This window comes from Talaromyces atroroseus (assembly GCF_001907595.1).
Source record: "Talaromyces atroroseus strain IBT 11181 chromosome Unknown scaffold_2, whole genome shotgun sequence".
Taxonomy (NCBI): Eukaryota; Fungi; Ascomycota; class Eurotiomycetes; order Eurotiales; family Trichocomaceae; genus Talaromyces; species Talaromyces atroroseus.
This window is the reverse complement of record NW_017971434.1, coordinates 2,796,948-2,824,695: the sequence shown is the minus strand read 5'-3', so window position 1 is coordinate 2,824,695 and position 27,748 is coordinate 2,796,948. Positions and strand designations below refer to the sequence as shown.

The following is a 27,748-nucleotide window of genomic DNA, read 5'->3' as shown; positions in this document are numbered from 1 at the left end:
GTCCTTTTTTTTTCTTTCTTACAGCCTTGCCTACATCTATACGTCACCATCATCGTCGCCCACGTCCTCGACCTCCTCCGCCTCTCGTCTTCGCTACAAATCCACTCCCACTCCTCCTCTTCTCAATCCTCGTTGCGCCGTGAGTTTTGGGCATGCCCAATCCCCTCCTTCCAGCTGCAATTCCACCGCTGCCGCTGCCGCTACCACTGCCACTCCGTTGCTTTTTGTTCCGGGCATTATTATTGTCGTCATCATCGTCGTCATCATCATCAATGTCCATTCCATCCGCGCCAGCAGACTTGTTATTGCTGAACTTGAGACGCCCCTTTTGTCCGCGGCGGACCGCGTTGGGCCCACTGACTGCTTCGAGGTAGGCATTGATTCCGCTTTCGCCGCTGGCGCCTGTCATTTGGATGTCAGCGTTTGGATTAACGGCATCGTCGTTGTCGTTGTCGTCTCCCCGGAGGATGAGTTTGCCATCAATATCGACTTTGGCGCCGTGCTTCTTCCTGTTTTTGCCTACGCCGGCGTCCAGGAAGCGAAGAGATGGTTTCGTGGTGGATATAGAGGCCAGCGCGTCGGGAGCCAGGAGATCGAGGGGGTTGGATTCAGGCGAAAGTTCGCGGATGTATTGTTCGCCGTTGGCGCCTCGTTTGCCGCCTTGTCTTCCTTTGGTTTTCTTGCCTTTCGTTTCGGTGGCGTTGATTGCGCTGGCATCATCATCGTCGTCGTCCTCGTCGTCGTCGGATTCGTCGTCGGACGATATATCTGAGCCGTAGACTGCTTTGTCGAATTCGTTCGAGAATGCGCCGCCCGCTTTGGCAGCATCATCGTCGTCTCCGTCTTGGTCTGCACCTCCATCGCCGGCTTCCTTCTTCTTGCGCTTCTTACGTTCGCGCTCTTTCCGGATATTGACGACTAGTTTGCGATCTGCTTCGCCGACTAGGCCTTCGATAAGAGGGCCGCCGAAGCGGCGGACGAGTCGGTCAAGGATGCCCTTGACTTTTGTGCGGAGACGGCCCTTGTGCTCTTTGCTCCATACCATGAGATTTGGAACCATGGAGTTGAGGCGAGGGCGCAGCATTTCGTCGGGGAGGCAGACGACGGCGACCTTGGCGAATCCGAGCACTGAGCGGACGATTTCGCGGTTGTTGCTGGTCAGGAAGAGCTCGACGGTTGCCACGAGGTCGGATAGGGTTTCGCTGGTGATTTGGGTGCGGAATTCAAAAAAGAGGCGCGATAAGGCGGTCACTGATGCGGCGACCATGTGTGGCGAGGTTCCTGCTAGACCCGCGGAGACCATTGTGAAGAATTCTTCGAGAGTGGCTGCGGCGTCGGGTGTGTCGTCGGGCATGTGTGGGACGAGCGAGTTCCGGATCACTGTTCCTGGTGGAGTGCGCTCGGTGTCTGTGATGCGTTTGGCAAGGTGGATGAGAAGGTCGAAAGCGGCTGTGCGGGCTTTGTCGTTGGATTCTTTGCATCCGAGAATGACTTCGGGTAAGATGGAAGGGATAAAATGCAGGTCAGACGTGGGGAGGAAAGTCACCAGCTCGTGGATAGCAAGGAGTCGGTCACGGCGAGCCGGCGTTGGCGTCTTGTCGGCTGTTGCGAGCAGCAAAGCTTGTAGTTCTGCACTGCGTTCAATCAAAGCAGCCTGTCCTGTCTCCGTCGATGCAAGACGGGGGATGAGCTTGTATGCTTTCTTGGTGAGTTGCGAGTCTGATGAGGCGTCTCTGTTCAGTACCACCGACGCGATGCGGAAGAGGTTTGCGAAGCTCGTCCTTGGTAGATAGATGGACATGGCAATCAGCAGGTCAATCAGCGTGTGCGACGTCGGTGGCATCTTGTTGTCTGTTCCCTTTTGCAGATTGCCCTGTTTGGCGGCCGCTTCTTCGGATGGCAGCTCGGATTCGAGCATGCCAGTGACTCGAGTGAATGTTTCTTCAAGTTCCTGATATAGATATTAGCATCGTAATAAGTTGAATTTGCGGAAGAAGAAGATGAAGAAGAAGAAGAAGAAGAAGATACACACTTTCTCAGGGGTAATGCTCAGATACGCATTGATACACTGCAAGATGTATCCTCTATAATGAGGCAGTGTCTGACTGTACACATTGAACAGCACAGCCAGCAGGTTGCTTGCAAACCCAGCTAGATGCGCCAGGTTCTTCGAAGCAGCAGCTTTGGTAATCCGGCGTTGAAGGACCATGTTTTCCCCCTCAGCACCCGTCTCAACCTCGACTATGGCTTGATTGGACTCGACAAGATTCTGTAGCGCGCGGCAGACATCGACACGCAGCTCCGTCTGCTTGTATAGCACGTTGGACAACAATTCCGCAAAGCCCTGATCAAACGCCGACTCCAGATCAAGCGGCAGCTCGCAGTATCCCGGAAGAATGGACCAGGTTTGTTGGATGATGGTTTCGAAAATCTTTACTTCCACGGTCTTCTCTGCCTGTCCAAACTCCATAACGCGCTGATACAGGGCCTCGCTCAAGGGGACCATCTCCGAGCGGAAATGGGCAAGATCTGTGTTGGAGACATTATCGCGGAGAATGGGTAGTAGCCACACGCGACCAGGTTGGCCGGGCTTTTGCTCGACGATGTTGAGCGGAAGAATGCGAAGAACTTCAGCAGGGCCCATGGCGTAGACGGCTCGGCCGAGGACTTCATCGGCTTCCTTTTTGCCCTGGAAGGAGTCGTTGCTGCGTAGCTCGCCAATCGTCTTGACGATGTTTATAAGGTATGGCGATGATCGCCATTTGAAGGCTTCAAACATTGTGGCACAGACGTTGAACACCTCAACCCAAGCGGCCTGGTACTTGACAGAAAGGAGATCCATGGCGAATTTGGCAAGCTTTTCCAGGGTCTTCTCGTCATACACAGACGGCTCTACAATGACATGATCAGGCACGCAGTTGGCGAGGAATGAAATGAGACATTCAGACGCAGAGATGCGAATGTTCTTTGATGGCGAAGCTAGAAAAGAAGCAATCAGCTCAAACAGACTCGGTAGCTTCTCGAATGTGTCCTCCGGGTTGATCTGGGCGGAAACATCGTATCCGCGCGAGAGAACAGCGATCCAAGGTGGCAGGAGTTGAGAGTCGTTTTGGGCTGGTCTCAATTCTTGAATGGCCTCCAAGAGACGCGGAAGCTTGGAAGAAGAGAACTCGTCCGCCATTCCTTCAAAGATGACCTCGAAAACCTCGAATGCGCCCATCGTGATGAACTCATTGCTTGATCGCGACACGTTCATGAGCAGTTCGCACAGCGCCTCGATCTTCTTGCTTGGCCACCCTCCCGAAGCAGCCGCGACGGTCTTCACGAGATGCAGAGAGTGTATGATGGCGGGCTCGTGGTGAGACTCCTGTTTATGCTGATGTCTGCTCTTCTTGATCTTCCCGGCAGCAGCCACGCTGTCGGCCAGTGTCTGCATGGCTGTCTCTGCACACATATCTGCCGCCGGGTGGTCGAGTGAGGGGCTCGGCGGGGGGGTTTTGAGCACCTTGACGAGGGCATCTTGAGCTCGCTTGCGCACCTTGGGACGATGATCCACGGCCAAACTCAACAGACCAGCTGTCGCTCGGCGCGGGCCGATTTGTGTATGCGGAAGAGCCCAGGAATTGGCGTCTTGGGCGACCAGGAGCGTCTCCAGGATACCGATTGAGGGGCGCAGCAGCGGCGCTTCGACATCGGGGAGGGTGAGCGCGGGGACGAGACTGGACAGGATCTGGGAGAATTTGGAGCGGAGCAGCGGCGCAGGCACGTATTCCGCTGTGATGTCGAGCAAGTATACCACTGATGTGGCCAGGTCTTTGTTGACGATCCCATGCGTGGTGTTGAGCGCCTGGCTGAGGAGGGCAAGCAGCGCGGCGAAGTATGCTGTTGCTGAAAAATCGGCCTTTTGATCGCGAAGAGTGTCTTCCACGGCATTCAGAACAACGGCAGTCTGCGAGAAAAAGCAATGGCTGTCAGTTTCACGGTCGCTTTCACGGTGGCGGCACTTGGGCACTCACATGGTGTTGGTTCTGAAGCTTGGGCGATTTTATTTTTTCAAACTTGTCGGCCAGAGTCGCCATGATGGGAGACGAATGCCACAGAGGGCAGAGCAAGCGACCGGGAGTCGGACAAGCTTGTGTACTTGGCAGATGCCAATATCAAATACCTATGCCAATGCCAGTACTGAAGTGGTGCAGGTGCTTTGTATGATATTTTTTTGGCGGCGGACCCGATAATAATTTTCACCGCAGATACACGAGGCTTGGCGGCGCTATCGATAAGTTTAGCCGCCGCCCGGACGGACTGACCGCCATAACTATGATGGATTGTTGCGCTCTACGAATGGCCATGCATGCTTCCCACACTATCTAGTCCAATGCTGACTTTTAGGCCAACTTCTACGTCTCTAATAAAACAATGCAGATATTCAGAGTCTGTCTTTTATATTCAATACTCGTCTATCGTTCACAGCCCTCAGAAAAGCACCTCGCCGCTATGCTCCGGCTCAAAGCCATGGCTTTGTAATTTGCCCGTGCTCTTTTTATCTTTCCTCTTGCGCTCCTCGTCTTCTTTGTTCTTCAACTCTCTGACTTCTCGGATTGGCGCTTTTGTTAGGAACGGGGGGACGTCGTCTTCCTTATCAAGATCCTGCAATCGCCTTGTTAGTCGAACAGGCATAGAAGACTTATCAAGTAATATGCAGGAGTAGTGTAGGTATAGCAACTCACAATCTCTCCTAATAGCAGGACATTCTCGCCTCGAACTAGATATAGTCCAACATGCTCTTCGGCGTAGAGTTTTCCGGCGTATAGTCTTTCAACAGTATCCTGCAAGACCAAGTTCGCTAGACGGCGAGAGGGATTTGTGTTAGATTGATCATTGTTCTGGATATAAAATGGTCGGTACAATGGCGAATCAATGTGTCTTACCGAATTGGTCCCAACTTCGAAGAACGCCGATTAATTTCCGCCCGTCACGGAGGACGAGAACGAGCTTTTCTGGACGATACATGGCAGTGGTAAGCTCTCAGTCCAGTTCAATCAAGACAATTCAATAGACTCGCTGTGGGCCGGTGTCGCAACATAAGCCCAGCTAATGCCTTCACCAACTACTTCGTCTTTCGTATTCTGCATCGTCTGATAGCGCGAAAAAAAAAAAAAAAAGAAAGCCAGATACCACTCACTATCTGTTAAATCGAGTAGCTGTGCAGCCGTCGTGAACATTTGCGGAGGGAGTTGCGGGGGGCCTTGGGCAGGTAATGACGGCGGAGGAGGGGCGGGCGAAAGGCCGCCGGGAGCAGTAGAATGATGAGGATGAGGATGTGGATGCGTTTGAGGGTGTAGCCCTTGTTGATCTCGTATGGGTAGTCTCTCCATATTATTAAGCTGAGCAGGATTCGGTTTTTGGTATGTGTTTTCGTCTCTGCTTCGGTAGAGGGAGAGAGAGTAGGTCACGTCACGACTGCAGAGGAGGAAGCAATTCTGGCCTCTCGCATTCTGGAGAGTCTCGGCGCAGAAGTCTAAAAAGAGGAGAAAAGCTAAAAAGTGCCCTGATCAATGTACACGATCCATTGGCCTTGCTGTGCTGAATGACGCCGTGAGGTTTGCGGTCAAATTCATCTTTGGGAAGGCGGGCGTGTTTGCTTTGTTTGACTGGATGGGTATCTAGATGTATCACGTGACTTCCTTCCAACCTCGAAGTTGGTCCGTAGCTGTCTAGGTATATACACCGTGCCAACGCATACCCACAGCGATCTGCGTCGAGGGGCGCATTGGCAGAGTATGGCGGCTGTGCTCTCAGCTGTGGTATCCCTTCGGTGCACTAAGACCTGATGCATCGTCGCGGCCTCGTAAAGGCTCTAAACTCATGATTCACTACACACTACAATGCCCTGGTCCCAGACTCGCAATGGCAGATACGAGCGTGCTCTCGGGGAGAACGAAACGTTCATTAAAATCCTTGGAGACACCGCTTTGCCATTCAGCCGCGAGCATTGGGCGATCAATATCGCCGTTGCAATCACGCCGACGGGCTCTCTCACGCAGGAAAACATGCCACATCTCTTCCGCGAAGCTTGGAAGGCGTTTCGTTTCAATCACCCGACAATAGCTGCTTACGTTGTCAATGAGACAAACTATGTTTATGACGTCCCTGATAGGGACGCCCTAGAGAAATGGGCGTCTGAAACGTTCAAAGTGGTTGAGGGCAAAACTGCGGATGAATTGATATCTTCTATTACCATCTCGCCGTATGCAACTATGTACTATCTACCCATGACAAACGAGCTACTGGCCCACTCGCAGCACTGGCGAACTGATGGCATCGGCAGCCTTATGCTCATGGATGACTTTCTTGCTCTTGCGACCTTGTCTCCATCACCAGACGCTGCTAACTTGCCGTGGGGCGAGGAGGCAGCTCGTCTAGCACCTCCGATTGAGGAGGCCGCAGCTATACCTACCGCCAACCATTCCGAAGTTGATAAAGAACTGGGTGCCAGATATGTTGCTACTTTCGGCCACGCAGTTGGTGCCATCGGGATACTCTCGCCTGCCCCGGCAGAGACTATCCCTGGTGGTACACGCATCGCCCATCATCGCTTTACAGAGCAAGAGACCAGTGCAGTAATTCAAGCCTGCAAAATACGCAATCTCTCCGTAACGGCCGCCGTGCATGCCTCCATTGCAGCTGCAAACTACGCGCTTGCTGCTCCTGAGGACCAAGCTCGGAAGCATTACACCAGCACAATTCGCTATAGTTTCCGTCCATTCCTATCAAACCCATACTCAGGCCGGCAATATGCATCGACAATTTTCACGACTGGGTGGATGGTTGCTGTGCCGGCCACGTCGTCATGGGAGGAGCGGGCCAGGACCTACCATGGCGAGTACCGCAAGGGTCTAAGCAAAGAATATATATCCGCACATCGCGAGTACGCCATAGGGCTGTGCAACCTTTTGCGCGGTTTACCTGCTGCGGGAACCCCGTCACCGACTGATGTTGACATTAGCAGCCTTGGTGTAGTGGAAAAGTACTTGGATAGAGAGAAAGGCTCTTCCAAGCGAGGCATTCGCGTGGACAGGGTCTCGCAAGGCTTGGAGATGATGAATAGGCAGGGTGTATGTCATGTGTTGACGTTCCGCGACCAGCTGTGCTTGAATTTGGTGTACAACGAGGCGTTTTACGAAATGGTAAGTATGGATAACTTTGTCAGGGCTGTCAGAGATTCTTTACTCAATGAATTGGCAGTGGAGGTTTAATAAGGGTGGAAGTTGGCTTACGGATTTTTTTTTCTTTTATGTTTCCTGACGTTCTATACATGAAATCATTTTTCTAGTACCTAGGTAGACCTATAATCGTCGCTTGCACTGCATAAGCAAAGTCAAGAATAGCAAAAGGAATCATTAGTACAACGCTGTGAGTATAGCCACCAGACCGTGGCGCTGTATGAAAAAAGAAAAAAAAAATGTATATCTGTATAAACAACGAAGTAGAAGAAATAGCAGTACATTAATGTCGGCATGCTATACTACACTGATACCGTGACGCTGTTCTCGTAACCGCTTTTCTCGTCGCGGACTATACGTGGAACAGTATGGCTCGTCGGACGAGCCAATGCTGGCTCTGACGGCATCCTGTGACGGGTGATATGCCGGACTGTCCGGGGAAGGGCAGAGTTGAACGGCTTTCAGCTGGTCTTCGGTGATGATTTTCGACTGGTACATGTACTTCATTAGCTCGAAATTGGGCCGACTCGCCGCAAGAGTATGCCCCTTCTCAAAGTGTTCGTGCGCGACATGCTCGAGCATCTCCGTCCACGTTCGAGCGGCGGTTTCCCCGCCAAAGTCGACGGCACACCACGAGCAGCTTGCTACCGGCGGGAGTCGGCAGCCGCGGAAGTGACTGAGCACATGTGTCTGCCATTGTTCGAGACTGTCGGACTGATAGTCGCAAGGCAGCATGTGGAAGAGACAGCGGAATACCACTGGGGGTTGCTCGGCGGGGGCGACGAGGTTGCCGGTGCTATCGGTGTCGAGGAGATTGACGACGACATTATTCAGCGACTCGTTTGATCTGCCAGACACGGACGACGGAGAGCCGGTCGACAGGCTGGGGACCGTCATGCTTTCCGAGGCTGCGATGCTGGAGTTGCCGTCGTGGACAATGACGGGGATACGAGTCCGCTTTGGGGTATGGCGACTCATTCGCGAGGGCGTCGAAGGAAAGTCAACTATGCATGCATATACATCGAAGGACTGACTGCCTTGTGCAATTAGAAAGCAGCAGCGAGCATCTTGGATTCGGCCCGATTCAATGCAATGTCGTTCCCCGAGGACACTGCACCTTTTCAGGCCAGTGAGCGGACGTCACTCATGAGCGCGGTGTTTCAGACTGGGGTAGGAGAGCAACTGAACTGAGAGAGAGAGAGAGAGAGAGAGAGAGAGAAAGAGAATATCTCCGACTCGGGCAGCCACGTTGAAATTTTATTGCATGACAACTCCGCGCGCGGGGTTGGCCAACGGAAAGGAAAAGCCAACGGGCTGTCCCGCCGCCGCATCCTGCACGACATACCGAAAATTGATTGTTGTGCATGGCCGCCGCTGATTGGGCACGATATCTAGTTATTTTACAACCGGCAAAAGCAGAAGAACGAACTGACTCTACAGCTAGTATGTACATTGGTCCTCGGAGTCCCCTCGCTTGTGGTTGACCGTTGCCGAGAACTCCGTCTTGGTCATGATAATCCCCGACGGAAGATTGAGCCGTTCTTCACTCGAGTTCTCCCCTTCGTTCGGCATCACGCTCGTCGTCGTCTGTCCGTAAAAATGCGGATCGTCCGCCCGCGTCGAGGGCAGGCCGGCATCCTGGCCGGCATAGCGTTTCCTGGAGCCCGCCATGGACATATTCGTGCTACCCATGGCTATCTCTGACCCCTGCGACTGCTCGTGGTGGTAGCCACTGGCCTTGTTGCGGATAAAGTCGACCAGTTGGCCCAGAACAGCGAATTCGAGCTTCAGCTTGACGCTGTAGACGGCCGCCTTGAGGCAGATTTGGATCGAGTACTGGCTCGCATACTCGAGGATGAGGAGGCTCAAGTCCATCACGATGATGAAGATGTTGATCGCGATGATCTGGTACTGGATGCGGCGATGTGCCTTGTTTTTGCGTGAAATATGGAGCAGTTTGTACGTCTCGTACAGATACAGGCCAGATATGATGGCTTCTTGCAAACTGAAGCCGGTGATTTCAATCTTTTCCATGATATTGTACCCCAGCACAAAGTCTATGGAGTCGTCGCGGAAGTTGGACCCAAAAGTCAAGACGGTGGTTGGGATGTGCAAAAAGACGGCGTTGATCATGATCATGTACAGCACTTGCTTCAGTCGCCTTGAGCTCCGCAGGACTAGATGCAGGCGCGAATAGAGAACAACGGCCTGGCCCGTGACCATGGTCCACCACCCGATGGTGAGAATACTGCAGGAAACCCAGGGGGTGACCAGGGTGAAGAACTTTAGCATAAACCCGACTGAATAGGGGATTACGCCTAGCAAGGCGGACAGCAGGAGCGACCAGAAGTAGAGGCCTCTGAAGCGTCTGAAAGAAACCAAGACCATCACCGCGAGCTCGACCGCGTTATACATGGCCATGAGAAGCAAGAAGATCACGAAGGCTGTGAGCCAATTGTTTGAGTTGTGCAAGAAGCCTGATATGCCATTGAGGCCGCCGGCATCGAAATTGAGCACCATGGCCGGAGTTGAAAACTCGACCAAGGCTGTTTCCAATATCTATCCTCCCCCCTCCCTTCTTCTTTTCAGCTTTCAGTTCCCAGTCACCCTTCTGTGCTTACAGAGACTTTCTTTCGTGGTAGCATGTCTGGGTCTCCCGTCCAAGAAAACCCAATGCAGTGTTAATGTAAGTGAATTGACGAACGAACAGGCATAAGTACTCGGTACAGCATGAACCAACATGCTGCCCGGTCCAACTCTAGCAAAAAGTTAGAATTGTCAAAGCGATCTTGGCTTGTTGTTTCTGTTGGTGGGATTGGATGGAGAGCGGGCGATCTCAGCCAGGGGCGTAATATACCTTACCATTAATACGGCCCCTAAGTACGGAGTATATGGCCGCTTATGCTTGCTGTTACAGATTCTAGTCGGTACTTTCTCTGTCTGTATGATTCTAGACTGACTGTGTCTAATTATTTAGTTGCTTATCAAATACTTATGCGATCTTGCAGTGAAGTCTATACCAAAGTGTACGGGAGCAAGGCCGGCCGCCTAAACAAATAGCCGGTATGTAATATTCGTATTCGGAATACATGCCCGCTAGTTCTCCCCGAGAAACCCCTGGGAAAAAAAAAGCTCGCTAGGCGCTAGCAATCCTGCGAAAACTGTAAAACGCGGGGAGATAAAAGATCCGCGCTCCGATTTGTGCTTGTTCTAAAAGTTTCCTCCTCTTGGGAATCAGGTCAGATGCGTGGAAATGCTGGTTGTTGAGGGATGCAATGCTGATCTGGCATTCAAGCAGCAGGATGCAAGTTCCCTCTCGAATGAACATCCATCCCATGCAGGGATTCGCAATTGGGCCGGTTGGTGCCTTAGGCGCAGAGCTAGCAGCTGCCCCACGTCTTCGCTCCATCTTTGGTTTACACTTCTTGCGTGGATGATTTGCATCTGAGGCTTCCATCTGGAGAACCGTCAGATCCACCCTCTATGCTCATCCATTGTGTGCTGCCATGGCGACCGAAGAAGGCATCATGCCTGTGGCAGTCAAGCCGAGAGCCTACCAGCAAGAAATGCTGGCTGAGAGTCTGCGCCAAAACACCATTGTCGCAGTGAGTCTCAGCTTGTCTAGATACACCTTGAACAGTTAAGCACTAACTGAACCCAACAACAATATGAATAGATGGACACTGGCAGTGGGAAGACACAGATGTAAGAACAAGAAATCAAACATGCACTGGCCATGTCCTCTGATATGTGCAATGTTTATATCAGTGCTATTCTTCGAATCCAGGAAGAGCTTGCACGCTGTGCACCAGAAAAGGTGTGTTCTAGGCTTTATATATATATATGTGTGCCCCCTCGCGAAGAGAAAAGAAGCTGAGCCGCCTCTAGTTGGTATGGTTCTTGACTCCCACCGTGGCTCTAGCGGAACAGCAGCACGCGGTGATTTCCAAACAGCTGCCCCTCTATCAAAGTAGGCTGCTCCTGGGAAGCGACAATGTGGACCATTGGAGCACGCAGGAGATATGGAACAAGATACTATTGAACATACGCATTGTCGTTTCCACCCCACAGGTGTTATTGGATGCCATGTGCCACGGATTTGTGAAGCTTTCGAGCCTGGCATTGCTCGTGTTTGATGAAGGTGGGCTGCTGAGTACCTTGCATTCCTCCAGAATATCGCTGACGGAATCACGAACCTAGCCCATAGATGCGTTGGCGCCAGCCCATTTAATGGCATAATGCGTTTATACCATCATGCCCGCTTATCAAGCGACGAGTCTGTGCTACCGGCTATTCTGGGGTTGACTGCGACTCCTGCTACACGAGCTACTGCTGAAGCAGTGAAGTAAGTCCTTGGGAAAAACTTAGATCTGCGTATGAACCTGCTAAGCAGGATCAGATTACTGGAGGAAAATCTCCATGCAATATGCCGAACGCCAGTCGTTCAAAGAGAAGAACTTTTGAAATTCACACATCAGCCGGAATTATATACTGTTACTTACAGACAAAACATGGAGGAGCCTACAAAAACCTTGCAATGTCTCAGCACTCTACTAGACCTTACGTTACAAGACATCGAGAGCGATCCTTACATCAAGTCATTACGAGCGAGCAAGGACAATAAAAGTCAAGAAACGCTCATCAAGACTCTTGAGAGTGGCAAAACTTTCACGAGAAAGGAGCTGAAATCGCTTTCTCAGCGTGGAGACGTTATTCACGAGCAACTCGGAGCTTGGGCAGCCGACGTGTTCGTAGGCACATGCGCCGAGAGGTTCATTGAAGAAGTGACTCGAAGATCCAAGAACGACATTTTCCGCCATTTCGAGGACGCAGAAAAGACGTATATGATGCAGTACCTCTCAATGCTTCCGGACACTGTCGAGCAAAGACGCTGGGGAAGCCAGCCGGACAGTATTTCGGAGAAAGCGGGATTGCTGCTCAACACCATTGCAGAGTCTTACAACCCGGGATACCGGATTATAGTGTTCGCTGAGCAACGTGCCACGGTAATCATGCTAGCCCATCTTTTGTCGACCCACCCGCTGATGGAAGGGATCGTGACGAAATACTTTCTTGGAAACTCAAACTATACTAGCCGAAAGTCAAACATCACCGAGCTCTCCTCCCTCAAGGATCAAAAAGATGTCTTGAACGACTTGCGTGTTGGAAAAACCAACATACTGATTTCCACCTCGGTTCTAGAAGAAGGAATCGATGTACCAGCCTGCAATGTGGTAATCTGTTTTGACCCTCCGAAAGATTTGAGGTCATTCGTTCAGAGAAGAGGGCGAGCCCGAGATCGCCAGTCCGAACTCGTCGTATTTATTGACGGCGATGACGATGACAGTATGGCCAAATGGGCATCAATGGAGCAACAGCTGAAGGCCTTATACGCGGACAACATGAGGGTTCTGGAAGAAATCAAAGCCCTCGAGGACTTTGAGGAAGAGAGTGCTGAATTTTTCCGGGTACCCGAAACTGAGTGAGTAATTATCTCTGCTGTATAGGACTTCGGAGGTTAACATGTTGTATAGGGCCGTTTTGAATCACGAAAATGCATGCCAATATCTAGTGTATTTCTGCTCAACAATGTCATATGCTTTCACTGACAATAAGCCCGATTATATCATTGAACGATGTGATCTAGCCTCTCAGATCGTTAAAGTCACGGCCAAGGTTGTTCTGCCGAGTTTATTAGATCCATCTCTGCGCGTTGCCCATTCGAAATCTAAATGGAGAACCGAGAAAGCGGCTAAAAGAGACGCTGCTTTCCAGGCTTACTTGGCTCTCTATACAGCAGGACTGGTAGATGACCATCTCATGCCTAGTCACCGGAAGAAATATTCAGACCCGGAGATAACAATCCAAGAGAAACAGGTGAAACTTACCCGGGTCTCGGAATGCTGGAGTCCCTGGCACAATATAGCTCAGCTGCGGAAAAGCGGTCTGGAGCTCATCCAGACACGAGTGTGTTTCGAAGCAAATCCGTTAGGAGTGCCTGACATGCTTTTGCTTCTACCGAGTCGTATCCCATGCGATTGGTCCTTTGAACTCTTTTGGAACCAGGACGTCACGTTGCGAGCAAGGATTTGCAACGATCGCAGTATCACACCGCATGTGAACTCCGAGCAAGCGGCACGTTTCACTCACCAGGTGTTGTATTGCACCTACGAGGGTAGAATGGCCTCACCGGAGGCGGATTTTCTTACATTATTTTGGCCTGCAGAGGCTATCGACGTGGCTACTGAGGAATGGCTTCTCTCAACCGAGGGGAAGTATGATGGCACAACTATTCAAGCAGACCAGATTACGACAGAACAGTTACAAGAGATTGGCATGGCTCGCACCACAGACCAGAATGCCCGACCGTTTTTCATTGAGCAGATTGTCAACTTGCCTGTAGAGGATGCTGTGATGCAGGAAACAGAAACAGACGAGCAGCCTACGGCAGCTGTCAGATTAGAGACACATCTCAAGGGAACTACGCTTCCCAAGCGTGCGGATTTTCTTCATCCAATCGCGCAGTCGGAACAATTACCATTGGCACATACGGCCCAGCAGTGCTTTCCAGCGCATTTGTGTCGTATAGACCGACTTCCTGCAAGATTTGCAAAATTTGCCCTATTCATCCCTTCAATAACGCACAATATCGAAGTCCTCTTCGTGGCAGAGAGATTAGCGAAGACCGTACTGTCGAGGGTGCAGTTCTCGGATCTAGCACATGTTTTGACCGCTATTAGCACCTCTGTGGCAAAGGAAGCAACAGACTATCAACGATATGAATTCCTTGGCGACAGTCTCTTGAAGTTAATCACGTCTATTCATTTGGTTGCGAACAACCCACTTTGGCACGAAGGGATGCTGTCGGCTGCGAAAGACGGCATCGTTTCTAACGAGCGCCTAGCACGAACCGCACGAGAACTAGGCTTAGATCAGTTCATCCTAACTAAGCCGTTTACTGGACGTAAATGGAGGCCCTATTACGCCTCTCAGTTCGCCAAGGCGGAAGACAACGAGTCGCTGGAGGAAACGCGTGAGCTTTCATCCAAGACGTTGGCTGACGTTGTAGAATCCCTGATGGGGGCAGCGTTTCTTGATGGTGGCTACGAGAAATTAGAAGCATGTGCCAAAGTGTTTATGCCTGAGAAGCTTTGGAATTCTATGGACGTTGACGTCCAGAAAATGTACGCAGAAGCTGTGCTCTCCGAAAAGGCAGCATCCCACCCTAAATTGGCCCAGATAGAGGAAATGCTCGGGTATAAGTTCAACAAGCCTAGTCTTTTGTTTGAAGCGTTGACTCACCCCTGTTCCAATGACGGGTCACCGACTTACCAGCGACTGGAATTCTTGGGAGACTCGCTGCTTGACCATCTCGTGGTTCAGGAAGTTTTCCACCAGCCAAAGCAGCTTTCCCACCAGAACATGCACTTGATGCGAACAGCGGTGGTGAACGCCCACTTCCTTGGCTTCCTATGCCAGAGTCTCTATATCACAGAGATGCGTGAAGAAGCGGCAGAAGCCGGACAGGCGCACCTCTCAACCGTTCAGACAGAGCATAAGATATACCTCTGGCAAATGATGCGGCACGGAGCATCATGGGAAATCGTCAATGCTCAACAAGAGACGCAAAACCGGTATGAAAAGTGGGGTGCAGAAGTCCACAATGCACTCAAACACTCGCGCAACTACCCCTGGGCAGAGCTGTTTCGCATTAATGCCAGCAAATTCTTCTCTGACATCATCGAGAGCATCCTGTGCGCGATATTTGTTGACTCACAGGGCTCGTTGGATGCTGGTCGCAATTTTATAGAGCGCATTGGCCTGCTTCCGTATCTGCGCCGAATCATTCATGAGAAGGTGGAAATCCTGCATCCTTTCAGCCAAGTGCGCGAGGCGGCGAGGTCGGAGAAGGTGGATATTCGCACCGAGGAGAAGAAGAAGAAGAAGAATATGGCATCCAGTGATGATTCTGGAACAGAGCAGTTGGACTCGGTGTACATCTGCACTGTGCTGGTGGGCAATGAAGAGATTGTCCAGCTTGCTGACGGCGTTAATAAAGCCGAGGTCGAGACGAGAGCGGCCGCCTTGGCGGCTGATATTCTCAGGGCGCGAATGCATTCACCAAAGCGGTAGGAAGCCAGATACTGATTCTGCTATTGCATTATACATTATAGTGCAATTGATGAATGTGCAGGTTTCTAGACTTGATACGACACGACATGAATAATGATTTATGATGATATGAGAAATTTTTTTTTTGTTTCTTCTGTCTTTCGGGCCAGATTGATAAGAACTTTTGGTCATTCATAGTGCATACAATTCAGGACTTCAATTCCAAACACAGAACTGAAAAAACAAACAAATTAGCCATTGAATATTATCTAGACACTCGTCTTCTCATCCCCAGCCTGAGAAGACGCCGTCTCCTTCACATCAACAAAAGTATGAATCTGCATCCCATCAAGCACCTTCTCACGCAGATACTCAGGGATAACCTCATCCTCAGGGAAGAATCCCTCCGTATACCGCATCGCCTCCCACGAATAATCATCCTTAGCCAACTCGGGTGGATATATGGGCACCGGCCATATGCGACAGGAGACGTAGTATATCAGACCCGCGACTATGGTGGAAAGCAAGAAGCCCATGTTGTACATCCGCACGGCAGCGATGCCGATGGAGCCTGGGTTCAGGGCACCAGAGACACCGGGAATGACGAGGGCGATGGAAATGGCCCAGGCGGCGAAGGCGCGGAGGTTGAAGCCCGCGGTGTAATAGTATATGGCCCCCGGTTGGGCTTTGTAGAGTGATGGGACGTGAACGTTGCCTTTGCGGATGAGCCAGTAATCGACGCTGAGGAGTGAAATTAGCTGGTGTTGTTTCCTTGTCGTCCTAAGGGGAGAAGGGAGGGGCGCTTACATCATGCAGGAGACAATTGGGCAGATGAAGCACAGATATGAGCCCAGGAATGTAATAAAGGAGGATGCAGAGTATGTCAGTTTCCAGGGAACTAAGCAATGTCAGTATATCTAGGTCCTTTCAATTCCCACCCTCCCAAAAAAAAGAAGTATGGGGGCAAGAGACAAGACTTACCGCACACCCAGGCCAGGATGAAGCAGAGTACCTGGCCGCGAACGATGGTGAAATACCGTGGGAACAGGCCTGTCAGGTCGCAGCCTACGGGGATCGAATTGCTAGAAAAGTTTGTGGCGAATGTTGCAAATGCCTGTTGTAACAACTGTCAATACCTAGGTATCCCAGGCGTAGTAAAAGGATGAAACGAAAGGATGGGCATACCTGAATCCCAGCCCCGAGAAAAACCAGCGTTCTGGCCCCGGGGGTCCAGTAGTTATCCAGAATACTCGAGTAAAAGTCCCACAGATTCCAATATGCCTTAGGTAATCCTTTCACGTTAGAAGAGTCTACTAAAATTAGGAAACAGGCATTGCATACCTCGCCAAACTGTTTATAACCCGCCGCAGTAACGACCATGCCGATGATCACGACTAGTGGCTTGCTCACCACCAGGCCAATGGGCATGGGCAGGGTATCCCTGGGCTTGTTGACGTATCGAGCCAGGTCAGAGATGTTGACCAGTGGAGGGATGACGTTGGAGACAATCGTGTTGATGGCTTTCATAAACGACCAGCCCAAGGCTGCCCCCGTTGCGGTTTTTGTGCTGAGACCGTTGAAGTCGGCTCCGTGGCTGGACGCCTACGAAACAAATGTTAGTGGACCAGCCAGACAGGATTAAGGCAGAGAAGGTTTTACAAGAGCCCAGATCATGGTGACTATCAAGCCAATCGGAGCAATGACAGACTTGATTTTGAACACAAGTGTCATTTTGCTCGGATGAATGAACGCAAACGGGAATTGGATTATCCACAAGATGCCAAATGCCAGCAGATTAGCAGATGTGATGCCTGCGTTTGCCGGGAGATCTGAGAAGAAAGAAATCTTGTCAGTTTTGTTTACCGCAGGACAGAACAGAGCAGGGGGTTGGCGTACGGTTGGGAATGTCTGTCCATTTATGTCCGAACATGCAGCGTAGCATTACGGCTACGAAATTACTGGCGTAAAGGGTCTGGATGCTCATGTATAAGATTGCCACGACCTGAGGAAAGACACTTAGTATGTGTTTTATATGGGCGGTGGAAGGAAATAATCACTTACTCCGCGGATGAAGACAAACACGAGAGATCCGTAGATACCGCTAGATAGACGGACAAAGGTTGGATATCCGACATGGTACCTAGTAAAAGGAGGAAAAAAAAAAAAGAAATTAGAAACGAGGTCGAAATGGTATGCAGGGGAAATCCTTTACCTTGCAGACCCCCTCGAGTTCAAGAAAAGCAAGATAGCTATAAGAATTGAAACAATAACTATACAAACCTGGTATTAGCCACATGAAACACTTATCATCAGGGTATGCAAAGAGTAACCCACTGGAAGCTATAAAGATAGTCCACCACTTCAACCCAATCGCATACAAACTCGCGCCGGCGTTATATGTCGTAGGCGAGAACGCGATGCTGAACTGGAAAGCAAAAAACGACAAGGCCGACCACGTCCGCTGGGCCGGAGGCGAGGGATCAAGATCTCTGTTCGACCATCGCCCAAACTGCCCGGACTCCTCGTGCTGGCCGTCGTCGGTCTTGTTTCCCACCTTGCAGGTGTCTAGGATGGACTGTCCCCGGCGAGAGAGCCTCTGTGCTAGGGCCATGGCGTTGCCTGCAGAGGGGATGATGGGGATCAGTTTATCGGAAGACGCAATCCTTCAGCTGCGGGGGGAGAGAACCGGCGTTGACCGAGCAAGTTTATACATCGGCTTATCGAAGCTTTTCACTTCGTTATCTGATCGATACATATCGAACGGCCGTCTCCTCGGCAAAGTCTAATATCGGGCGATAAGATGGAGACATGATTTCCGTTTATGTTGAGGAGTATTTATTTCTTCATGCTATTATTCGCTCGCAGACAATTTTCTGTAATCGACCCCTGTCAAGCGCCAACCATGAGCAAGCGAATCCGCCTCGGAATCCTCACGCCGTCGTCCAACACCAGCCTGGAGCCCTTATCGCAGGCGATCGTGTCGCAATTGCCCCATGTCAGCGTGCATTTCTCTCGCTTCACGGTCCTCAAGATCAGCCTAGAGGAGGACGCGCTCAGCCAGTTCCAGACCGAGAAGATCGTCGAAGCAGCCAAATTGCTGGCAGACGCGCATGTGGACGTGATCGGCTGGAGCGGGACGTCGTCGGGCTGGCTCGGCTTCGAGGCAGACGAGATGCTATGCGAAGCCATCACTGCTGCGACGGGGGTGCCCGCGACAACGTCCGTCCTGGCGCTGAACAAGGCCGTCAAGGAGCTCGGTGTCCGCGAGCTGGGGCTGGTCACGCCCTACAAAGACGATGTGCAAAGCGCCATCATCAAGACGTATGCCACCATCGACGTCGACTGCACCAAGGAGAGCCATCTCGGCCTGTCAACCAACGCGGCTTTCGCGGACGTCGCCGAGTCGACGCTGGACGATATGGTGGCCGGCGTGGCCGCGAAGGACGTCAAAGCCATCTCGACCTTCTGCACCAACTTGTATGCCGCCCAGCGCGGCGCGTACTGGGAGGAGAAATACGGAGTTGTCATCTTGGACACAGTGGTCACGGTGCTCTGGGATATGCTGCGCGGCTGCGGAGTCGACACTACTGCGATCAAGGGCTGGGGACGTCTGCTGTCCGGAATAAGCAGCGCATAATGTATATATACTATAGTTCTATAGTTGTAATGCTACATGACTCAAGGGGGAAAAAAAAAAATAAAAAAAAAAAATAAAATTGGTATCGCCCGACGGCCAACTGCCTATCGGCCGCTTATCAGGGCCTCCCCCGCCTGTATGATAGATAAAACCAACAAGCAGCTGCGGTACAAATTCTAATCTTCCTTTCTTTTCTTCTGTCCTTCAAGTGCCTCCCCCCTTTGAGAAAGCTCATCTGTCGAGTCTCAAGATGACCGTGTCTGAAATCCCGTTCTACGACTGCATCGTCCTCAATGGCACCGTAGTGACCGCCGCAGATATCGGCCGCTACGATCTGGCCATCAAGGATGGGAAGATCATGCTGCTTGCGCCGGCGGGCCATCTCGCCAGGACTTCGGCAACGCGTGTGATTGATGCAGAGGGTGCCTATGTGATGGTATGTCTGTCTGTCTGTCACTCACGTCGCAATGCACCACTTACACTGACTTGAATCATCCTGCAGCCCGGAGGCATCGACGCTCATGTGCATCTTGCAGAGCCTCCCCTGTTTGGAAAAGGCCGCACTGCCGATGACTATACAACCGGTGAGCTTTCCAACACGCGGAATTGCATTAGATTGCATCAATGTTGCTGATTGGTTCGCCAGGCACAAGATCTGCTGTCGCCGGAGGAACAACTACTATTGTCAGCTTTGCGCCGCAGGAGAAGTCGGAATCATCACTGCTGGACGTGCTCAACACAACAGCCGAGAAGGCGGCAGACCAGGCATACTGCGACTACTCATTCCATCTGCTCATCTCGAATCCAACGGCCCAGGCCCTCGACGAATTTACTGCGCTCCGCGAGCGCGGCATATCCTCGATTAAAATCTATATGACATACGAGGCACTCCAGTTACGGGATAACCAGATCCTGGATGTGCTCCTCCGAGCCCGTGAGACGGGAATCACGACCATGATCCACGCTGAAAACGGGGACGTCCTGAGTTGGATGACCAAGCAATTGGAGGATCGCAAACTCCTGGCGCCCAAATACCACGCTACTTCCCGACCCCAGATTCTGGAGAGCGAGGCCACCAACCGAGCGATTGCGCTGGGCGAGTTGATTGATACCCCCATCTTAATCGTCCACGTGTCTTCCCCCTCTGCTGCTCAGGTCATCCGGCAAGCGCAGACCAAAGGCCTGCCCGTCTATGCTGAAACTTGCCCACAATATCTTTTCCTCACCCGGGATGACCTCGATAAGCCTGGTTTCGAGGGTGCCAAATGCGTCTGCTCGCCTCCGCCGCGCCAAGGTCCCGAAGACCACGAGGCGATCTGGGCCGGTTTGAAGAATGGAACCTTCACCATCCTCTCGTCCGACCATTGTCCATTCATCTATGACGATGCCGAAAGTGGCAAGAAGGCTGCCATCACCCCGGAGTTCCCGGAAGGCCATTTCAAATATATCCCCAACGGCTGCCCGGGTGTCGAAACGCGTCTAGCGCTCACTATGAGCGCCGATCGCCTGACTCCGCAGAAATTTGTCGAACTGACTAGTGCCAATCCTGCTAAGCTCTACGGGCTTTATCCCCGGAAAGGTGCCCTGATTCCCGGCCTGTCTGATGCTGACTTGGTCATTTGGTATCCGTCGGATACCTTGGAGCCATTTCCGATCACAAATTCTGCACTGCACCACAATGTCGATTACACGCCGTATGAAGCGAGGATGATTTCGCAATGGCCACGATATACATTGATCAGAGGAGAGGTGGTGTGGGATCGAGATAATGGAGGTGTTGTCGGAAGAAAGGGGTATGGTCAATTCATAAAGAGAGACCGCAGCTCTCTAACAAACAGCAATCCTTCACCTTGGACGGTAGAGAGCTTTTAGTTGGTGATGAGCAAACCTTGTGCAATAGAAATTTACCCCTCAGAAGAAACTGAACATCTACCGATGATCTTCACAATCTATATCTGCATCCAAGACCTTGGCAACCTGTGGAGGGACGATGAAGTTGCTGCCCAGTCCTCCTGTAACTAGACTGTGCAATCGCACGAGGCCCAGCGCCATAAGATTTTCGTGATTCCGGTACTGCCGACTTAGATTCTGGGTCCATATTTCTAAAAGATGTTTTGTTCGTGAAGCATGTTGTTCCGTGAGTGCTTGAACGAGAAGAAGACAGATGAAGTTGGTCATTGTTGCAAAACATATACGAGTCCCTATTTAGAAGTGTCAGCTTTCTTTCTTTCTTTCTTTTTTTAATTTCATCTTTTGTTTTGAGGATAGTGAGAATATACTTACATGGATACCAGAACATGTCAAAGTCACGAGGTTCTAACGCACCCACAAAGTTGACAATAATTCCTGCACACTTCTCTGCGGCATTCAGCGTGGCCTCTGCCGCTTCACCAAATTCCGAAACATCCACAGCAGGGAGCTGATCTAATCCATAGCCATCAAAGCCTAGATCTTCCAGCAGCCACATTGTCGATTCAGAACTCTTATCGTCTGCTATTATTGGAGGTGGCGGAGGCGATCGGGCTAGGGGCCGTAAGATGGCGCGATACACGAACAGTTCTAGAGTCAAATACGCAAAGTGTAATACACCAGCGCCTTCCCTGCAGCATAGCTCCGGTTGGTGGGGTGTCTTGATCCGTAGAAAGTCTGGAAGAGAGCTATACCAAGCTTGCAGTTTTTGCCGTATAGGCCTTGCGGCATTGATAGAGGCTTGGAAGTCTTCAGACGTTCTTTGAGATCCTCGGAGTGTGCTACGTTTGGGGGATTAGATTTTGAATATACTAACATGCTCCGAATTGCTCCAGACGAGCAAGCACTTACTAGAATGTCTGGTAGATGTCATCCACCACCTGAGCCAGGTCTGTGAGAGACTTGAAAATCGCCCCGTCTTCCGGTTCAAGTGCAAGGTGATGTTGAAAAAATGCGCTCATGTCTGCATCACCCAGTCCATCAACAACAAAATCTGCATCGTCCAAATCTTTGACATCCCACTCTTCTCGACGGATAAACGGTGGACGACCAATAAGTAGGCTGCGCCATTTATCCTCAAGGTAGATAGCCCACCATAATCTTCTTCGGAGACGCTTCTCCCACGCAGGAATCCCCCATGGCCGTGGTTCAAGGTGAAGCCCGAGTGAAGCCGCCAAGCCCACTGTGCTCCCGAGAAAAGACCAGACAAATGGGCTATCTGCTAATGCACTTTGACTTCCGAGAGGTAGCCGCTGCAGGTACAGCAAGCAGGCTTGAAAGACAGATAAATGAGGAGTATGGATTTCCTGCAGTATAACTTCGTATACAAGACGCCAAAGCCGGTCACACAATGTGTCGTCGTACAGCCCAAAAATGACCAATTCCGGATCATGAGCTTTGAATGGAAGAGCAGAAGCATAGATCGCTGCGAGCAAGTGAACAGGGGTGCTCGACAATGAACGATTCGGTAATGGCAGATTAAGGCCCAACTGGGATCTTGAGATTACTGGCACTGATGGGAAGACGAACTTTAAAAACCTGGAATACCGCATGATTAGACTCGTTATAAATTCAAACTGACGCTTTCTTTTTTTTTTTTTTTTTTTTTCTTTTTTAAGAGACTTACAGTAGGATTAGTCGCCAGCCATATTTGGGCGGCACCAACTCATCCAAGACATGACGCAAATCCTCTACATTTGCTTCGGAGCGAATTGCAGTAGCAATCTTGGCCGGCCTGAAGAGCAAATCATCGGTCACCAGGAAATGCACCGGGACCAGGCCCTCCACCGGTACTCCACCAACGTTTCGAAAATGAATGCGATGTAGACTGTGAATTCCATTCTCGTCATACTTGCAATGGCGCAGTAGCCACGGGTCCGATTCTGCTGATATGCCAAAAAGTTGCGCAGTCGAATCTTTTATCTGATCAAGGGATCGGATATGTTGCACGTTGAGCGCATGTCGACTAGTAGTACTGACGGAAGCTACAGAAGCAACCGGTTCATATCCCTGCAATGATTCGTTCTCGGCATCAACATTATCAGGCGGAAAATGAGAGGGCTGATCTTGTAGCTGTCGTGTCGAGAGGGTGGGAATGGCCGGCTGATAGCTGGCATCCCTGTTATGCGTAGTAGAGCCACGAGCTGCAAAGCGACCTCGCGGAGTGGGCGGCATTTCAAACACACACGGCTTGCCAGCATTCCAGCAGCTGTGGCATGAACCTCTTTCCGGAAGGACACAGGCTATTTTCCTGCTGCGACAGCGATCGCACGGTCTTTTCAACTTTGACCGATATGGACGAGCATTCGTAGTATTCGCATCCATTGTCTGGAGTGAGAAGACAAGGGAGCTGACGAGGTATCCACGCTCTGTCAAGAGACCAGCCTCTACTCCCTGGCAGCTCTGCATACAACAAAAGGAAGCTCGATCCTATCGTAGACTATGTATAGGAATGGGGAATACGTTTGGCCATGTAGTGCCATCCCGGAGCGGAGAAACTAGCGCCCCGAAGACCTTTTCCAAAAGTCCAACTAGGGATTCATACTACTACGACTACTACATCAACTGTTCATGTGTCATCATTAATCATTACTCTCCAACACTCACGCATAGAGAATATGAGGTCGTTTAGACTTGCCCTCTGGGTAACTGATCAAAGATCTAATCTTTGGCGGGCGGTCGATGTGAGACCGGTGAAAGTCTATGATCATGACCCGACCCAGCTCGTCATTCCACAACATGTTTTCAAGCCGCAGGTCCTCGTGCACGACTCCTAGCTTACGGACTTGTCTCGTCGACCAGGAGATCTCCTGCTGCAGCACCAAGCCCTGGTCTTTGCGCATGCTCTTCCCCTCCCCCCCAAGCCATAAGCAGCATATGTTGGATCTCTCCAGCACCATGAAGAAAATAGACCATTTTCAGATCAATGGCCCCAATGAACACGGGGACTGCAGACCCTTGTGCTTTACGAAGAATCCGGTATATCTCTACTTCACGGGAGACCTCCTTCCAGAGTCGGGACGTGGTTCCTTTTCCAATCAATGTGTAACCATACTTGGCGCAGGTAATCTTAAATGGTGCACCATATGATCCACAATCTCCGAATGGCGTACAGTTATGGTCGAGGTCTTGATCGAGCTGCTCTTTTAGCAACTGTACTAGCTCTTCCGCATCGATGCTATGTCGATCGCCCTTTTCGTGCCGATGAAGATGGACATTGGGGCAAAGACGATCCAACGCGCCCCCCTGCTGTAGGCCTAATAGGCACCGCTGCGTACAGAAACGTGATGTGTGCTGTTGGTGTTGACCACTAGAAGGGGGCGTCGAGTCCGTTGGGCGTGTCGATCGACGCTGACTAGGCGGAGAGGATAGGACTTGGCGGATGCCGAGCTTGCGATTCTTTGTTGTTGTGTCTGCGCCGGAGTCAGATGAATCCAGGCGGTCACTCTGAGACATCGTTCCCATGGGTGCACAGTCACCTCGTAATCGGTTTGAGGCTCGACGCGTTTGCTTGGCCGATAGTGGAGATGAGGGCAAATAGACAGAGCCTGTATCTAAGCTCGCATATTCCGAGTCGGGGGGGGGACCATTTTTAGCTCTTCATCAGGAATCTGGGACCGCGTATGGTCAAAACTCGTCATCCATTTATGTAAATGGCGTCCTGCTTCTTGCCGCCACGCCTGATCACGGATCTGAGAATGAAAACACATCAAACAGAGGCATAACACCCTGGCGATAGCAGTTTTTGGTTGCTGGAAGATTTCAGGGTCGCCTGAATCCACGTCGAGATTGGGCTCACAACGGTAATAATAAAGCGTACTGGGATCGTCATATGGAACACGGAGAAGAATTAAACACAACCCGTTGGTGATGTAGGAGTATTCCAACCCCTCTTGAATCATAACATGATATTCTTGAGTTAATACAGAGCCAACCAGCTGTTCTGCATTATACTTTAGCTTTTCATCCTTGTCAGTAGGTATTTCATTCTGGTTAACAACATCTTTCCAAAACTCCATTGATCAAAAACCCGACCGTATGTCTTCAACTCTGAGCTTACGCGGTGGCTTATATTCGACTGTGGTCAGCAAGCTATTGGTGATACTGTCGACTCGATGGATACAAAACTGATCTGGTCTTGAATGTGGCGTACTTGATACATTGTTGTTGTTGTTGCCATCATCTTCTAGGACATTGGCATGATTATCAAACACAATTCCATTGCCAAGTCGGAACCTCTCCCGGGCATCTGGTATCTTGCACAGTTCAGCTATAATATCATGCACATGGTCTTCAACAGCAAATCGCTCGTAGCTCTCGAGATCCTTCTCACTTCGCACGACTCAAGGCAAGGGGTGCACAAAGCCGGCTTCCTGTTGATTGTAGGTAGGAGTTGACATCATCGTAGAATCCTTGCTGCTGCGCCGAACAGTCCGACCACAGGCAAAGTCGTGTTGGGCAATATTTTCCAGTAGGCGGCGGGATTTTCCCCTTTGTGGACTTGGTTGGGGTGCCAGCTTTGAATGGAAGAGAAAGCAAACTGTGGCAGGCTTGGATAAACTCCCTAAAAACAGTGGGATCAGTCTGTACTTCTGCCTGTCTTCGTAGCTCTATTTCCTGTTGAAAGAGGGCCTTGTAATCAGGTGAGGTATTGCCAGCCATTGTGTATGCACAAATATGCAAATAGAATTCGCAAAAGGAATGAGAATAATATATAAAATGACTAATGCGTGAGGAGGTTGAGTTAGATAACAGATCAAGGACGGGTCGGATTAGCTTGTTAACCGTTCCAGCCAATCATTGTACCAGGTGGCTCATGGAAGGCGTTGCTAAATCGGAATAGGAAACTTATATCAGGCTTTCTGTTATAACTATAGGCCCCATATAAAATACCTATATAACAATTCCCTAATAGAAATTATGTTGCCTCGATGAGCGGTCCAGCACGATTCTTTATGTGCAACGAACTTTGAAGGCACGGAATTTCGATTTAAACCTAAATCCCGCTTCATAGACGAGTAAGCAAGATTTGAAATAGTCATCGGCCTTAAAGGATGTTGCAGTAGCTTTTCGGAATAGTGATGGGCAGGCCTTGAGTCTTTACCTAATCCTCCCTAGCTTTATGGATATGTACACGTCGACCCCGAGGCTACGCTATATGTAGTAACTACGCCCGAGGGCGAGAGCGAAGATCAATAATTCCTAGGTCTATAAATGGCAATATTGAAGAACTCATGGATGTATAAACGAGCATCAAAATACGAAACGCGGCTGCCTTCATTGAACATCTTAAGTTTCACAAAGCCACAACGAAATGGAATTGGCTATAGCACAAATCAGGTCTCTGGCGCAGAGCGCTGATAGAGCCGGACGCCAGGAAATTTTGAGCGCTCTGGGCAAGCTGCAGTCAGAACTAGAGGACCCTATGGAGACGTTGATGCGTCTTTCCAATTTTGTTCGTGTGATGTCCCAAAACCCTTTTCGTGAGCGTGAAGCTGACCTCCTTATTGAATATACTCATTGCCATGTTTCGCGTTGCGGTAGATGTGCAACTCTTCCAAGCGCTCGCTGATACGTCCGAGTTTCTAGACGTTAATCAGATCGCAAAAACGACCGGCATGTCGTCTGAGCTTCTTGGTAAGGAGTATTATTGCTTACCAATTCAAGATCTTTGTTCTGACAAACATTGTTTCAAAACCTACAGCAAGAATCCTTCGCTATTTGGCCTCCATGAACATTATCGAAGAAAACCCCAGTGGCCAATACGCGGCCAACAAGATTACTCGGTTTTTCGCTATTCCTCGGGTGCAAGGACAGGTCCTCCATGGGTAAGCAAGAAATATCTCATAGTAAATCCGATATCTCAAGTCCCCGCTAAAAGCTATAATTTTCAGATTTGAGACAAATATTCCGGTAGCTCGTGAGCTTTTTAGTTTCCTGGCATCAACAAACTACCAAGATATCACAAAGAATACACACACCCCATTCCAAAAAGCCTACAACACCGATTTGCATCCTTTCGAATGGTTTGCTCAAAACCCAAAACGGTTCGAGCACTTCCACCAAGGAATGGCTGCAATGGCCTCGGCGGCCTGGATTGACGCAGCTGAAGTATTTCAGAGGGCAGCGAACCAAGTCCCACCGACGACTCCAAGCACAAAAGAAGCTCCCTTCTTTGTGGATGTCGGGGGCGGCTATGGCCACCAGAGTGTTCTGCTTGGGAAAAGATACCCCAATCTTTTGCATCGTATAGTTTTCCAAGACCTCCCACAGACGCTCAAACAGGTTTCCGTGACTGAAGGGATTGAAGCACAGGCGCATGATTTCTTCACACCGCAACCAATCAAAGGTCAGTATTCCCATTTTGTTCTGCGTTGTTAACATATAACAGCCTTTACTCACCTGCTAGTCTAGGTGCTAAGTTCTATTATCTTCGTCGAGTCCTTCACGACTGGCCCGACAATGACGCACTGAAGATTCTTCAAAATTTAGCTTCTGCCTTGTTGCCGGACTCCCGCATTCTAATCGACGAGATTGTGATGCCAGATCAGTCGGCTCACTGGCATTCTACGATGATTGATCTATCGATGATGATGGCATTTGCCGGCAAAGAGCGCCGTGCACAACAATGGAGTGACTTGGCGGAGCGTTCAGGCTTGTGTGTTGAGCAAATACAAACCTATGATCAGGCATCTTATGCTTCTGTCATTATCATTAGGTCCAAATAAGCATTTGTGTCCTCTTTTTTTTTGTTTTTGCTTTGTCAAGATCTTTTGTATTGCGTTACTCTTGTTATGCAAATTACCCG

At 50.4% G+C, this 27,748-nt stretch overlaps 10 protein-coding genes across 10 annotated transcripts, besides 2 other annotated features; 5 read left to right on the top strand and 5 right to left on the bottom strand.

Moving 5' to 3' along the window:
* Positions 1–49: 49 nt before the first annotated feature.
* Positions 50–4,079, bottom strand: UA08_03036 (hypothetical protein; the record flags this gene model as incomplete). Its single annotated transcript, XM_020265144.1, has 3 exons — positions 50–1,951; positions 2,033–3,949; positions 4,017–4,079. 3 exons carry the CDS (start codon positions 4,077–4,079, stop codon positions 50–52), a joined length of 3,882 nt encoding a protein of 1,293 aa, XP_020122431.1.
* Positions 240–292: a repeat region (Identified by RepeatMasker using a combination of RepBase library and repeat library created with RepeatScout).
* Positions 709–758: a repeat region (Identified by RepeatMasker using a combination of RepBase library and repeat library created with RepeatScout).
* Positions 4,080–5,885: 1,806 nt separating the features above from the next.
* Positions 5,886–7,256, top strand: UA08_03035 (hypothetical protein; the record flags this gene model as incomplete). Its single annotated transcript, XM_020265143.1, has 1 exon — positions 5,886–7,256. The coding sequence occupies one exon, from the start codon at positions 5,886–5,888 to the stop codon at positions 7,254–7,256; it is 1,371 nt and encodes a 456-aa protein (XP_020122432.1).
* Positions 7,257–7,520: 264 nt separating this feature from the next.
* On the bottom strand, positions 7,521–8,201 carry UA08_03034 (hypothetical protein; the record flags this gene model as incomplete). Its single annotated transcript, XM_020265142.1, has 1 exon — positions 7,521–8,201. The coding sequence occupies one exon, from the start codon at positions 8,199–8,201 to the stop codon at positions 7,521–7,523; it is 681 nt and encodes a 226-aa protein (XP_020122437.1).
* Positions 8,202–8,663: 462 nt separating this feature from the next.
* Positions 8,664–9,743, bottom strand: UA08_03033 (hypothetical protein; the record flags this gene model as incomplete). The annotated part of the gene is made up of 1 exon (XM_020265141.1): positions 8,664–9,743. The coding sequence occupies one exon, from the start codon at positions 9,741–9,743 to the stop codon at positions 8,664–8,666; it is 1,080 nt and encodes a 359-aa protein (XP_020122438.1).
* A 986-nt stretch (positions 9,744–10,729) lies between these two features.
* Positions 10,730–15,356, top strand: UA08_03032 (hypothetical protein; the record flags this gene model as incomplete). Its single annotated transcript, XM_020265140.1, has 6 exons — positions 10,730–10,828; positions 10,900–10,928; positions 10,992–11,040; positions 11,396–11,568; positions 11,728–12,705; positions 12,758–15,356. The coding sequence occupies 6 exons, from the start codon at positions 10,730–10,732 to the stop codon at positions 15,354–15,356; spliced, it is 3,927 nt and encodes a 1,308-aa protein (XP_020122435.1).
* Positions 15,357–15,604: 248 nt separating this feature from the next.
* Positions 15,605–17,946, bottom strand: UA08_03031 (hypothetical protein; the record flags this gene model as incomplete). Its single annotated transcript, XM_020265139.1, has 9 exons — positions 15,605–16,076; positions 16,143–16,233; positions 16,317–16,449; positions 16,521–16,616; positions 16,677–16,937; positions 16,995–17,164; positions 17,232–17,337; positions 17,397–17,436; positions 17,714–17,946. 9 exons carry the CDS (start codon positions 17,944–17,946, stop codon positions 15,605–15,607), a joined length of 1,602 nt encoding a protein of 533 aa, XP_020122436.1.
* Positions 17,947–18,237: 291 nt separating this feature from the next.
* UA08_03030 (hypothetical protein) lies at positions 18,238–18,972 on the top strand (the record flags this gene model as incomplete). Its single annotated transcript, XM_020265138.1, has 1 exon — positions 18,238–18,972. The coding sequence occupies one exon, from the start codon at positions 18,238–18,240 to the stop codon at positions 18,970–18,972; it is 735 nt and encodes a 244-aa protein (XP_020121935.1).
* Positions 18,973–19,222: 250 nt separating this feature from the next.
* Positions 19,223–20,844, top strand: UA08_03029 (hypothetical protein; the record flags this gene model as incomplete). The annotated part of the gene is made up of 3 exons (XM_020265135.1): positions 19,223–19,408; positions 19,475–19,556; positions 19,619–20,844. 3 exons carry the CDS (start codon positions 19,223–19,225, stop codon positions 20,842–20,844), a joined length of 1,494 nt encoding a protein of 497 aa, XP_020121934.1.
* A 57-nt stretch (positions 20,845–20,901) lies between these two features.
* UA08_03028 (hypothetical protein) lies at positions 20,902–25,602 on the bottom strand (the record flags this gene model as incomplete). Its single annotated transcript, XM_020265134.1, has 10 exons — positions 20,902–21,173; positions 21,256–21,722; positions 21,793–22,479; positions 22,568–23,059; positions 23,127–23,343; positions 23,404–23,471; positions 23,723–24,494; positions 24,761–24,883; positions 25,001–25,189; positions 25,281–25,602. 10 exons carry the CDS (start codon positions 25,600–25,602, stop codon positions 20,902–20,904), a joined length of 3,609 nt encoding a protein of 1,202 aa, XP_020121937.1.
* A 652-nt stretch (positions 25,603–26,254) lies between these two features.
* Positions 26,255–27,668, top strand: UA08_03027 (hypothetical protein; the record flags this gene model as incomplete). The annotated part of the gene is made up of 5 exons (XM_020265133.1): positions 26,255–26,423; positions 26,485–26,577; positions 26,645–26,768; positions 26,835–27,289; positions 27,355–27,668. The coding sequence occupies 5 exons, from the start codon at positions 26,255–26,257 to the stop codon at positions 27,666–27,668; spliced, it is 1,155 nt and encodes a 384-aa protein (XP_020121936.1).
* Positions 27,669–27,748: the final 80 nt, after the last annotated feature.